Source organism: Kwoniella shandongensis, chromosome 1, assembly GCF_008629635.2.
Source record: "Kwoniella shandongensis chromosome 1, complete sequence".
NCBI lineage: Eukaryota > Fungi > Basidiomycota > Tremellomycetes > Tremellales > Cryptococcaceae > Kwoniella > Kwoniella shandongensis.
In genome coordinates this window covers 1,866,675-1,880,065 of record NC_089287.1, presented here as the reverse complement: position 1 = coordinate 1,880,065, position 13,391 = coordinate 1,866,675, and the positions used below count along the sequence as shown (strand labels likewise).

The 13,391-nt window shown below is 49.5% G+C and overlaps 5 protein-coding genes across 5 annotated transcripts; 4 read left to right on the top strand and 1 right to left on the bottom strand.

The window, feature by feature from the left end:
- Positions 1-459: 459 nt before the first annotated feature.
- Positions 460-3,487, top strand: CI109_100684 (uncharacterized protein; the record flags this gene model as incomplete). Its single annotated transcript, XM_032004557.2, has 6 exons — positions 460-1,291; positions 1,347-1,398; positions 1,452-2,732; positions 2,801-2,971; positions 3,032-3,096; positions 3,162-3,487. 6 exons carry the CDS (start codon positions 460-462, stop codon positions 3,485-3,487), a joined length of 2,727 nt encoding a protein of 908 aa, XP_031861035.2.
- Positions 3,488-4,039: 552 nt separating this feature from the next.
- CI109_100683 (uncharacterized protein) lies at positions 4,040-5,269 on the top strand (the record flags this gene model as incomplete). The annotated part of the gene is made up of 5 exons (XM_032004558.1): positions 4,040-4,469; positions 4,585-4,748; positions 4,799-4,841; positions 4,902-5,062; positions 5,126-5,269. The coding sequence occupies 5 exons, from the start codon at positions 4,040-4,042 to the stop codon at positions 5,267-5,269; spliced, it is 942 nt and encodes a 313-aa protein (XP_031861036.1).
- Positions 5,270-6,746: 1,477 nt separating this feature from the next.
- On the top strand, positions 6,747-7,218 carry CI109_100682 (uncharacterized protein; the record flags this gene model as incomplete). The annotated part of the gene is made up of 4 exons (XM_032004559.1): positions 6,747-6,770; positions 6,831-6,852; positions 6,909-7,122; positions 7,182-7,218. 4 exons carry the CDS (start codon positions 6,747-6,749, stop codon positions 7,216-7,218), a joined length of 297 nt encoding a protein of 98 aa, XP_031861037.1.
- A 1,177-nt stretch (positions 7,219-8,395) lies between these two features.
- On the top strand, positions 8,396-10,287 carry CI109_100681 (uncharacterized protein; the record flags this gene model as incomplete). The annotated part of the gene is made up of 5 exons (XM_032004560.1): positions 8,396-8,510; positions 8,579-9,162; positions 9,223-9,980; positions 10,034-10,177; positions 10,239-10,287. The coding sequence occupies 5 exons, from the start codon at positions 8,396-8,398 to the stop codon at positions 10,285-10,287; spliced, it is 1,650 nt and encodes a 549-aa protein (XP_031861038.1).
- A 337-nt stretch (positions 10,288-10,624) lies between these two features.
- Positions 10,625-12,981, bottom strand: CI109_100680 (uncharacterized protein; the record flags this gene model as incomplete). Its single annotated transcript, XM_032004561.1, has 9 exons — positions 10,625-10,823; positions 10,952-11,163; positions 11,235-11,446; positions 11,511-11,783; positions 11,885-12,033; positions 12,107-12,267; positions 12,336-12,407; positions 12,465-12,604; positions 12,708-12,981. 9 exons carry the CDS (start codon positions 12,979-12,981, stop codon positions 10,625-10,627), a joined length of 1,692 nt encoding a protein of 563 aa, XP_031861039.1.
- Positions 12,982-13,391: the final 410 nt, after the last annotated feature.

Genomic DNA, 13,391 nt, shown 5'->3' with positions numbered 1-13,391 from the left:
AAAACCCTCCATCCTCTGGATGCAGGTGATGTCAGGTTGAGATGATTTGAGACACTTAACCGAATTATATAAAGGACGATAACAAGATTAGGTTTGTTACGTTAATCTGAGCGGTGCCACACTCAAACTGACCCTGTGCTTGAATGAGGACCGACATGTATCCGCGCGACGCGATCATCTGTTCGGTTTCGCTTCTCATAATTCTTCATCGCCCCGTCTTCCTAGGTCCGTTGCACCTTACAAGCTGATAGATGGTCAGAGAGTGCGGCTTGACAACGACCTCACTTGGACAGTTATCTCGACGATAGACCTGACGACGAATTTAAGACACGGACAGTGATCACTCGTTTGGACTTTTACTTTGGCAACTCTTTCGTCGGAATTTGATCATCCGCAACTCAATAAATACTGCGGATCACACGTCGTAGTCGGTGGTGTATCTTCCGCCCTTCCTCGATGATGTTATCTCCCAAGATGCTTGGAAAGAATATGCCCTACACACCTGCCTACCCACTCGATCCTGAGAAAGGCCTCTCTTCACCTACTCGAATCGCAAGACGATATCTCGTCCCTCGGAAACCGAGATGGGTCCTAGCGGCTCTCTGTGTAGGAGCGACCGTGCTTTATATCTATGATATAAGTGGTGTGAATCCCAGTGTCGGGTTGATACCGCCTAGAGAAGATGGCAAACATAGGGAATGGCCAGCAGCTGGAACTGCTGAAGATGATTGGGATGAGGAAGACGATAAGACAGGTTGGGGAGAATGGTTACCTTTCGGAGGCGGTGGGAAAGGTGGAAAGGGTGATAAACCATCAAAATCGCATACAACGGTACCGACAACGACAACGTACGACTTTATCGTCGATGCGAATGGAGATCACTTCATCCCAGATTGGAAACAATCCATTGCTCCGATGCATCCTGACGTCTCACTCTTACCACCTCCCTCCTCACTTTTCCCCGAAATCGACATCACTTCTTCCTCACCACCGGAGAACACTCCTTTCCCACAAGAAAGATACCGAGAGATATATTCCGAACCGCCAGATATACCTCCAGAGATAGGGAACGAGTTACCGTCCGATGCTTGGGTCAAATCTTGGGTCGCACCGGACAATTGGGATGTCAAAGGCGATAAGAGCAGTATCAAGCGGGTTCAGTGGCCTGGTTTCGCTGGTGGAAGAGATAGATGGGAGAGCGAGAAGGAAAAGGTGGTGAGGGAAGAGAGGAAAGAGGCTGTCAGAAGAGGGTTCAAACATGCTTGGGAGGCATATAAGCAGAATGCCTGGGGTGAGTCAGAGAGTCGGTCGGTGAGATGAGTGATGGCTGATTGAGCTGTTACCAGGACACGACGAGGTCATGCCGGTGTCGATGACGTCGTCAGATCCCTTCAACGGGTGAGAATGGCTATCAACGCGTGAAAGTCACAATACTAATCTCTTACATACAGCTGGGGCGCAACTATTGTCGACTCCCTCGATACCATTCTGCTTATGGGCTTTTCCGACGAATACAATCTATGTCGACCGCATATCAACCAGCTGAAATTCGAATGGGTCAACGGAAGAGACTGGTCTCAAGGATATGTGTCGGACGATGTGGAGGGTACAGGGGAAGTTTACGCAATGGGTCGTGACAAGACGGTCGGATTGGCAGTTTTCGAAACTGGGATTCGATATCTCGGTGGTTTGTTAGGAGCATACGACCTCTCAGGCGACAAACTCTTACTCGACAGAGCGGTCGATTTAGCCGAAGTCCTCTCAACGGCGTTCAATACCCCTTCTGGTCTACCTGCTGGTCGAATGGACCCTGGAACGAAGGATGTAATACGATTGTCGACGGTATCAATCGCCGAAGTCGGTAGTATGTCCTTGGAACTCATTCGTCTGGCTCAAGTTACGAAAGATCGTAAATGGTTCGATCTAGCACAAAGGGCCATGGACTATCTCAACGAACGAGTGATCCCTCGGGGCGCCCACAAACCCCTCATACCGATGTGGTTCCAGCCCGATGCCGCTTTGACACAACAGATGGCTGGCGGTATCACATTTGGGGGACTGGCAGACAGTTATTACGAGTATCTCGTGAAGACGTACAAACTTCTCGGTGGGAACGAAGCGGCTCAAGTCTGGCGGACTGTCTACGAGCAATCGATCGACATGGCAAAGAAGTTGCTATACGTCGACATCACGGTGGTGCCCGATCGCGATCTCCTGGCTATTGGTAAATTCGAGGGGAATCGACTCATCCACGAATTGGAACACTTGACCTGTTTCGCGGGCGCGATGCTTGGTCTCGGAGCGAAGTTGCTCGATCGACCAGGTGACATGAAAGACGCAGAGCGAGTCACCGCCTCATGTTACTGGTTATCGGCGGATACGCCAACTGGTCTCCAACCTGAAGTAATGGAATGGTACGATCCGAGCGAGGTCGAAAGGATGTACATGAACGTAACGATACATGACGAAGAAAATTATCACCCACCCCTACAACTCAACAATCATCCCGAAGCGGGCAATGTGGGTGGACGAGACGGTATGCACAGGGATAGGAATGGCAAGTTGAGATGGAATGAGGATGCTGCCGAGGTTGTAGAAGACGGGAATGCGAAAGATGGGAAGAGGGGTCCAAAAGAGTATGGGAGGAAATTGAAGGGTGTTCCAACTGGTGCGAAAAAGGTCTCACCAAAAGGTATAAACAGGCCAGAGACGATTGAGTCGATCTTTTACATGTGAGCGGGGGTTCTTTTTCCTACCAGATTACGACCAGGCTTGCTGACAGATGGGTTGATCTCTGTAGGTACCGACTCACCGGCGATCGAAAATGGCAGGAGAAAGGATGGAAGATGTTTGTTTCATGGATGGAGACTGCAAAGGTTGAAGGTGGTATCAGCAGCATTCAAGATGTCACCAAGGCGAATGTGAGATTTGGCGATAACATGGAGAGTTTCGCTCTCGCCGAGACGTTCAAGTGAGTCATTGTGTAAGCGCGGGTCGATCGTGCTCTAGCTGATGAGTCAACTCGATGCAGATATCACTTCTTGTTGCAATCTGAACCTGACGTGCTGTCGCTGGACGACTACGTCTTGAACACCGGTACGTGGCGCGCACATATCTCAAAGCACCTGTACTGATTCACTGTTACAATCTTCTATACATAGAGGCACACCCTTTCCTTGTCAATCCCAAGCTCGACCCTACCTCGTCTACTTCGCACACCCGTTTTTGGACTCCTCCCCGTGATGCCGACGCACACCTCGGCGCCCGTGGCGAAGGTACCGACGTCCAGAAGTGGAAACGATTGCAAACTATCGAATCTGCTCAATCACCCTTCAAACCTGCTCCGTTCGTACATCATGGTGGAGGAAAAGGGATGGGCGGTGGAGGTGGACAACCCGGGGTGAAACCAGTGCTACCACCACAGAATGTGGCGCAGATCGTAAAGGTCAAACAGAAGGATGGGTCGGATTTCCCAAATCATTTCTAGGTCGCACTTTGGAGATATGTCTAGTAGCGATAGGAGAAGCGACGTGAGTTGGATAAGAAGGTCACTAGGCCGGCATGTGGAGGTCACGACATGATACGTGTTACGGTACATAGAATGGACAATTGGACTGCTGTACTTGGAGTTTGGACACCACGTCTTCCTAGGCAGGAAATGTATCAATAGGTTTTAATCTCACCCAGTGACAAGCTGTATCGTTGGCCATATCAGACCTACCATCTTGCTGACTGGGCAAAGCGAATCTCCGCCCACTCGATAGACTTCGCTGGTGGTACTATCGTTAATTGGCAGTCACCGTGTTACGGCATTCAATATCTTGGTCACAATACATTTGACGTCATGCTCTTCCACCTTGTTGGAACAATGAGTTCTCGTGCGACTGGTTATGCTGAGTCAAAACGGAGGGTGTGGTTGGGATCACCAATCTCATAGACGTGTAAACGTCACAGTGGATGTGGGTCAACACGCCTGGACTGTATCAGCATAAAGCACGATATATCTCTTTCACGTATACGAACAATAACATCACACGATATGGGCAAAGCATTTGCTGGAGAACCTTCGAGTTGGAAACACGGTAAAGCAGAAGTAGCCGACGGCGTATCCCTTCACTACGTCGACGTTCCCCCTTCTTCCTCTCCGTCTTCGACCTCGTCGAACGGTGGAAAGACCATCATCTTGATACACGGTTTCCCCCAGACGTGGTATTGTTATCGACATGTCATCGAACCTCTCTCAAAGCTCGGCCTGCGAGTTATCGCAGTAGATTATAGAGGAGCAGGTGATTCTGATAGACCGAGGGGAGGATACGATAAGATGACAATGGGGAAGGATGTACATACCCTGTACAAAGAGAAGTTGGGGATTGGTAAGGCGATCATATGTGGGAGTGATATCGGGTCGATGGTCGCGGTCAGTCTTGCGACACAGTTTAGAGAGGATGTAGAGGCTTTGATCACTTTTGGTGAGTACCGCTTAGTATTCAGCACGCAAACACGAATCGTTCGCAAGGCATCCTTCGACATTGCAATGACCCCTTGTTAACGACGTGACTTTTCTTCCGGCTTCCCATCCTGTAGAAGCCCCTATCCCTGGAACCAAGGCCTACGACAAAGCCACGACAGATCCAAGTCTCACCTGGCCGCTGTTTTGGCACTTCTTCTTCCACAACATCCCTGATCTGCCCGAGCTCTTGACGCAGGGTAAAGAGAAGGAATATATCAGTCATTTCTACCAACGATTGGTGAGTCGGATGCTTCAACATGCGCAGTGCTCGTGCTGACCCGGTACCAGTGCTACGATCCCTCATTCTTGACTGAGACCGACCTCGACATCTGTGAGTCGCCATTCCACCGGCTCAGTCAGGTGACAAGTCACGCTAACACCCTGCACGCAGATACCAAATCTTTCGCTGCAGCAGGAGGAATTCGATGCGGTCTAGACACGTACCGTGCGTTCCAACAGGATGTCAAGGATCTTTCGGTGCATATTGAGAAACATGGGAAGATGGAGTTTCCAACTTTGACAATGTCAGGCGAAGCTTCAAAGTTCTCCTTGGTGAGTCGCACAAGGACAATATCACTTGACTTCGTCTCGCGTTTCACTGACCCATGGGCTTAGTTCATTGAGGATCAGACTCGTGAGTTGGCCAGCGATGTCGAGTATACAGAAGTGCCAGGGAGTATGCATTGGATCATGGAGGAGAATCCCGATGGATGGGTAGAGGTTGTCATGGGGTTTTTGTCAAAGAGGAAGCTTCTGTAATACGACTAGTGCATGGACGGTTTATCCTTCCATCCGAAGCGAGCCGGCCATCTACTCTGTATCTAGTAACTTTGTAGGGATACCATTGTAGCCAAAAGCAGTCCATTAAGCGGAACATGTCATTTATGACCGCTCCAAAACACCTAGTGTTTGCACGACATGTGGACTAGGCTGACATGTCAAGTATGGGCGATGCTGCAATGACCGCATACAACAAGGAAGTCAAATCAGGCGCGCGACACCAGTCCCCTTCGTCAGTGATTATGACGAAAGCTCGGCAGCATTACGCTCATTGCTGACAGCATAGCAGTAGTCTGTAACTAGCCTCTGCCGTCCTGTACGGAAGCAGTACCAGCAGTTCCAAGTTCATCTAATGAAATGATGGAGCGAACGGAACCAGCATTGTATGCCAAAACAAGCGATACATCCCGGTGATTAGCACATCTCACGCGACCGGCTCGAACAGCCGATTCCCATGAAGTGCATCTGAGGGTCGTGCCTCGTTACCTCCACCGGTTGTCACCATCACGATCATCGATCTCGCTAGGGGTGAATGACAATCTTAATTACACCGCCGTCATCTCGTTGCACTAGTAGGAGTCACAGTAAGTGAGTATAGTACGAATCGGGATGTGTTTAACGATATCGATCTTGGGGGGATGTTGTGATATTGATGTCACTCTGTGGGGGTTCTGTCCGGATACTGCATCACATAATCCCGGATTCGGTACTAGTTCTGCGTGGAATGATGCAAAGTTGACTCAACTTGTGGTCGATCGCATGTCATAACCTCATCATCGCATGTTCAAAGCTGATCGTAATCTGCCGCAATCGAAACGAGATGTAAACAAAGCCCCCAACTGCGTAATGGTAACAGATGGCGTTATGATGGAAGTTAAAGATCGCGATCTCCATGTGAGAACATTAGAAATCGCGGGGACTCCACGTATAATTGCCGTAAGATTAGACCCTTGTTCCGTCGTCACGGCGGTAGAACATGGGACAAGTCATATCGAGTACCCTTGAATGTAATGATGGAAGAAACCCTTTCTTACTCGATTTCGATTTCAAGCGTAATTCGATCTGACCGTTGTTGTATCATTGTCATATCAATTTGAACCTGAAGATGTCACCGGACCAGATCCACTCATCACTCGTACTAGACTGGTGCGCCATTTCCCGGTGTCTTGGTTGGTCTCTTGTGTAGAGAGGGGGACTAGGTCAGATCGGGTATCTAATCCAAGACCGATTGCGAGATATGGCTTGATAAACAACCGGGAATGACGATGAGTTGACTCAACCTATTTGTCCTACCCAAAGTCAATGACGAAATGGCTTTGCGATCTCGAGACTTGTTGACCCATTTCACGCATATATAAAGCGGTATTTCTGGCTTCTTAACTTCTCGAACTTCATCAACACAACATCTCTCTCACAACACAACAACCAAACCAACCACAACAACCAAACAATCAACATGTCTACTTACAAGCCTTCTGAGGTAAGTTCCATCCCCTTGGTCTTCAAACTTTACAATTCCTTCCGCTGACACACCGAACAGCACGACGGTCTCAAGCAGGACGGTGAGTATCGATGACTCGGTGTTTTATGATCAATTACTAAGGTCAAACGCCCGTAGGTACCCCCGATAAGCGTGTCTCCAGCGAGCATGGCTTCGGCGGCTCCGACGGCCCCGACCCTCACGTTGAGGGTGCCAAGGGCGGCAAGGCTTCTGGCGGCAGCACCGAGGGCGAGTCCGGTGGTGACACCTACAAGCCCTCCGAGCACGGTGGCTTGAAGAAGGATGGAACTGAGGACAAGCGAACCCGAAGCGATCACGGCTTCGGTGGAGAGTGAGTCGTCTTCGGCGTCCCAAATAACCCCCAAGACAGTCCGCTGACGTTTACCAAAGTGACGGACCTGACCCCAGGGAGGAAGGCCGAAAGTAATTCCCTCGTCATACGTCGAGTGGTTTTTCGCGCACTATCTTGTAGCCAGTAGTCAGAAGTATCAGTAGTAGCAAATGCAAGGCGAATGCATGCAGAAATGAAGCAGAAATCGTGTCCGAAGTTAGAAGTGTTGACATATAAGCGAGGACGAAAGCAATGCGTAGAATGTGCCACACTCCGAGATTGCCACGCGCCACCATGAAGAAGATGTATTTCGCCCCCACACATATCGGCGACTGACTTCACCTCTGCTTGCTGCCCTCCCATTCCGTTGTATACATGCATGTGTGAAGTCTGGGTGATATACAGGTAGCAAGTTATAGACGAAACTACGACTTGACCGTGGTAATGCTTGCAATGCGGGTCATCACTGTAAGGCCACCATCCTCTGCAGTTCAGAAACGAACTGTTTCGAGCAAAGCTCCTTACACAGGCATGACGCCTCTTACCGTCTCTCAAACAACGTTGTAGCTCTATCTAATCTCACTTAACGAAACGAAGTATCGTACTTCAGTGGCGCGGACTAATTGGGTGATATGCATGCGAGGGTGAGTCTATATCCAGTGATCGTGTATCCACGCAATACACCTCAGCTAACGGTCCCCCTTCTTTAAGACACATCAATACCATAGGACCACGTTGTGTTGTATTCCAACCAATGGACTGGTATTTAGGTTTCCCGAGATCTGTCGTAGACTGAATCTGGCTAGATGGTACTTACGTCGTCGTAAGTGCACGTTCATGGGTAACTGCATGCCAGTGGTCTATTTCCGTTACTGATCTGGTCGTTATCTTTCAGGACGAAGTCTCCTCAACGTCAATGTCACCTCGCCCGCCCACCACCATCCTGCACCACGCTTCACTCTCACTCTAAGATAAACGCGGTGCAATGAGCTATCACTGGTGGAGATCACTCTCGGTCAACGCACGTGCATATTGTGACCAGTATCGGCGGGTACTTCTTTCGTAATCGATAGGACTGAAAGTAGGAGTCATGGATCCGAGAAATCTATTTTGGGATCTCACCTCCACTCTCGACAGTCCATCCGACGAGCACGTTGCTTGTCACCGTCTAATCTCCAAAAGTCGGAAAGTATAAGATACCGGTCCCAATTTGAACATACTTCGTTCATAATTCATCATTTCACCAGTGTCGATTCAAATCTCAGCCTACACGATGCGTGCTGCTCTGTTCGCTCTTCTTCCCGTTTTGGCGCATGCCGCCGTAGTCGACAAGCGGGCTTCCGCTGACGTCGGATCTACAACCGCGGATGTCTTCCCTCCAGCCAGTAGTGAGTGATTGCAAGTGAGGAGATAGACTGAAGTGCATGCTGATCGCTCTGACACCTCATCGTTTCAGCCACCGTAAACTCACAGGCATTCCCCGCCGAATCCGTCGTGGGCTACCCAGGTCTCACCGTTACTGGTGTCGAGCCTGCTGCCATCCAGACTGCTACCGCTTACGCTTACAACAACGGCAAATCCGGCAACTACCCACTCGTCGCTGATGTGCCTGAGGATGCGTCTCCAGACTCCAACTATGACATCTTCAAGTACTGGGGAAATCTTTCCCCTTGGTACTCTGTCAAGTCAAGTGACTACGGTCTTCCCGACGCCTCTCCTGTGGTCCCAGAGAACGGTACTATAACCCAGGTTCACCTTCTCTACCGACACGGCGCTCGATACCCTACCGACGGTGCACCCCCTTCAGCTTTTGCTGCTAGACTCGCGAACGCTACCAAGCAGGATGGAGGTTTCACCGCTTGGGGAGAGCTTGACTTCCTCAACTCGTGGACTTACAAGCTCGGTGCTGAGCTCCTCACTCCTTTCGGTCGTCTTCAGAATTTTGAGCTGGGCGTTGCGTTCCGCCAGCAATATGGTCACTTGTTGAACAACTTCACCGAGGCCGGTGTCCTCCCTGTTTTCCGAACCGAATCTCAAGACGTGAGTACGCTGTTCTTTCCCGGTCTTCGTTCTGCCAACTAATATTGATCCTCTGATTAGCGAATGGTCAAGACCGCCGAGAACTTCGCTGCAGGTGTTTTCGGTGTTCCAGAGTACCAAGATCAGGTCAACATTGAGATTGTCGTCGAGACCAACGGACTCAACAACACCGGTGCTCCATACGAGACTTGTCCTAATTCGAACATCGCTTCCCGAGGAAGTATCGGCAGCACCGCTGCCACAGCTTTCGCCAAGAACGCGTTCAACGGAACCATCTCACGGCTTCAAGGCCAGATCAATGGTTACACAGTCACTCCAACCGATATTATCGCTATGCTCCAACTTTGCTCATATGAGACCGACGCTCTCGGTTATTCTGCTTTCTGCAAGCTCTTCACCAAGGAGGACTTCGAGAACTACGAGACGTATTACGATATTTCCTTCTACTACAACAACGGTGCGGGATCTCCTGTTGCCGCTGCTCAAGGAAAAGGTTACTTGGAAGAGTTTGTCGCTCGATTCACCAACACACGAATCACTACTTCCGACTCTGATGTCAACTCGACTCTCGATGCCGACCCCACTTACTTCCCTCTCAATCAGTCCATTTATGCTGATGCCACTCACGAGGTCGTTCTTCTCGACACTTTCACCGCTTTCAACCTTACCGCTCTATTCAGCAGCGGTCCCGTCGCCACAGACAAGAAGAGTAACTCGTCTTTCGTCGCCTCGAAAGTCGTTCCTTTCGGTACTCACATGCACGTCCAAGTCATCGAAGTCCCCCACATGACTCCTACCAAGCAGATTCGATTCCTCATGTAAGCACACCTACTCCAACTTGTGAGAATGCAGTGCTGACAAAAGACTATAGCAACGACGCTGTCATCCCCATTGATCAATCGTATGAGGGGTGCTCCTGGAACAAGGATGGTCTCTGTGCTTTCGATACCGTCGTCGCTGCTCTGCAAAAGCGTATCGCTGAGATCGACTACGACTACGATTGTTTCGGCAACTAGTGAGTGCCTCGTCCGTTTGTTTCTGAATTCCTGCTGTTGTTGACGTTGTGTCGTTTGTAGCACCGCTTACCCCGGTATCGACTACAACGGTCGAGCACCACGATCGTAAAAGTTTGGTCAACTCATTGATCATGGAGACGGAAACTAGGGAAAGGTGTTAGTAATAGAATGATCAGAAGTCCAATATACTATAAAAAAGCGTATAAATGATGCGCACATTTCCTTCACAAGGTACATAGTCACTCTTTATAATGCCCTGCAACATGCTATAATAGATGGGTCCATATTCCTGTGCCTCGGTTGCAGATCGCTCAATATGCTCCGCGTGGGCGGTGCGTTGCAAGGTGAACGACCCGACTATGGCAGCAGTGCTCATTTCACACGGTACGGATGATACTTTCGTCCATAACATATCCAAACTACAAGATCCTACTCTCGCTTGCACTTCAAGCCGCAGCGGCTGTCGTCGCCTCTTCTTCTCTCCTGTGACTCGCATTCATCTGTACTTCCGTGACGTATCCCTTGAACTTTCTCGGGTTTATCCTCTTCTCGAACATCTCGTCGATTTCGGCAGGTGATCGACGCGCCACCTCGGGGAGAATGAACCATCCTACGACTGTGGCCACGGCACCTGTTCCTGCGAAGCTGCACCGACAAAAACAAAATGAATCAGCATATGTACTCTTGATGATTGACCATCACATTATAGTACATATTGAGGAGTTTGGGACTGGAGAGACGGATTGAAAAGAGGCAAAGGCAAGTGTACTTACAAGAAACCGGTCCTTACGTTCCAGTGGACTTGAGGTCCATTCAGCATCAATGGCGTACAGAAACTGAACATGATCGCAATCATATTGGACAGAGCTAGACCCCATCCAGCGGTACGTGCTCGGAGTCTTTGGGTGGGTACTTCGGCTGCGTAGGCGTATCCGATGGCTGAAGCACCGGTCGTTGAGAATGTCGCGAGACATGCGAAGAAGATCTATCCAAGCGAGATGGAGTACAATTGGTCAGTACTACTGCATAACATAATAAAGCGTAAGATAGACTCACGAGGAGAGAGCCGAGCGAGGCACTTGTGTAGTCGAAACATCCTACGATACCGAGACAGAGAACCGAAACGACGGTTACCGCATAAGGATAGACGGTGAGTGGTCGTCGACCGATCGAGTCGGTCAGAGAACAAGTGATGAGCATCGAGAGGAGTTGAACACAGGAGAGAATGACAGTGACAGTAAATGGGTTCTTGTTTCCGGCCAATTGGACTGTAATCAGAAGTCAACAACTCCGTCAAGACGTCAAGTCGAAACGGTGAACCAAATCACTCACAGAAATAAGTCGCGTAGGTATTGAAAACGCTCAATCCGACGAATTGCTGGATCAATTTCGGCCAAGCGGCAATGAAGAGTCTAAGGAGGTTGGTACCTTGGAAGACGGCAAATGGTCCTTCTTGATTATCCCTCTTGGCGACGATACGTTCTTCCTCGATCGTGGCTGTCATGATTGCGACTTCTTCTTGGACGTTGTATCCTTCTAGATGACCGTAGTATTTGGAGAGCATGCCCGCGGCGCGTCCGAGCTTTCCCTTGCTCGTGAGCCACCCTGCAGGTTGCAAGTTCAATCGTCAGCATCTCGCCTCTATACTTTGTTCTGGCAGATAATCCAATGCAGTTCAGGCTGGAAATAAAAAAAAGAAAACTCACAAGGCGACTCTGGCAAGAAGAAAAAGATGATGATCATGAGTCCGATCATACCCCATTGAGTGTAAATGGCTGTTCTGAAGTCCAAGGGGTTTTTGGCATTGAGTCTGTTCAGAGCTACGGAAGCGAACAGTTGACCGATACAGAACCAGCTATAAACCGTCCGATCAGTCAGCCTTCCAGCAGTGTGTGATTAGGTCGGAAAAGAAGTGGGGTGAGACCTACAAAGTGTATGCGTTGATGAGGAAACCTCTCAATTGAGTGGGAGAGATCTCAGAGAGATAGACAGGTAATGTTGCCTGAAGCATTCCGACTCCGATACCAGAGAACAGCTTGGCAAGTAACCATGCCCACCAGTGGTTGGCGAGTGATTCGGCAATACAACTCTGAATGTAAATAGCAGAAGATTAGCCCTTGAGCATAGTCTCGTTTGAATGCGAATGATCTGACTCACGGCTACAAGGAAGACCCAGAGAATGTAAAGGGCTGCTTTTCGACCGAGGGCATCGGTGGCATATTGCAAGAACTACAACCACGAATGCACGGTCAGAGCTGTTCATATGAGGATGTGATGAAGACTCACGATCTGACCAAGAGTCTGACCAGCAGACTGAATACCACCCCAAGCGGAGACATAAGTACCCGTTATCGGTTTACCAGGGGTCGAAGTCATGACGGCAATGAAACCTTTATTCGAAACGATACCACCGTTCAAGTTGATTTCTGTTGATCAAAGTATCACCAAAAAAACATTCCGTCAGCCGTCTATCTTTCCATCATTCATAGCCCCGCCAGATAGCAGATCCGTGGGATTATGTCAACTCACGATAACCATCCAAGGAAGCACTAAAAGCCGCGGCCATCGCCACGAGCGTAATATACTTGTATCTTCTCAGAGATTGCATGATACCCAAATCATCGAATCGAGAACGCATCTGCACCACACCGCCTTTCGACAAGGTACGATGGATCTCTTCGGCCGTTTGGAGATGTTCATGATGGACTAGCTCGTTATCTTTCTCGTTCATGTCGAGCGAGACTGGCACGATATCGTGTGCTGGCACAGCGCCAGTGGTGGGATGCGGGTGTGGGTGTGACATTTTTATATGTTCAGCACACCGAGACCCAAGTGAGTTTGGATACAGTGGTCAAGTAAGCGTATAGAGATCGACTTGACACCTGGCGTTGGAGTGAAATTGGTGTCTTGCAGTGCCCACAAAGAAAGTAATGTTCGACAAAGAAGGCGGATAAAGATATAGCTGATTAGCCTCTCCAGATTCAAGAAGAATGCATGTTATATCGCTTCTACTACATCTTATCCTTGTGATCTCGCCATCGGTCATGTGGACATCTGGTCTCCAGTTCGGTGCAGATTGTTTGACAGGTATACCACCTCATTGCTGGGACGGACAAAGATACATACGGTCAGAACAGCCGGTCATTCCGATCTCACGGTTGAAAGATGCAGCGAAAGCCCTTGTGCGTAGGAAGTGTCTTCTCGATCGAGAGG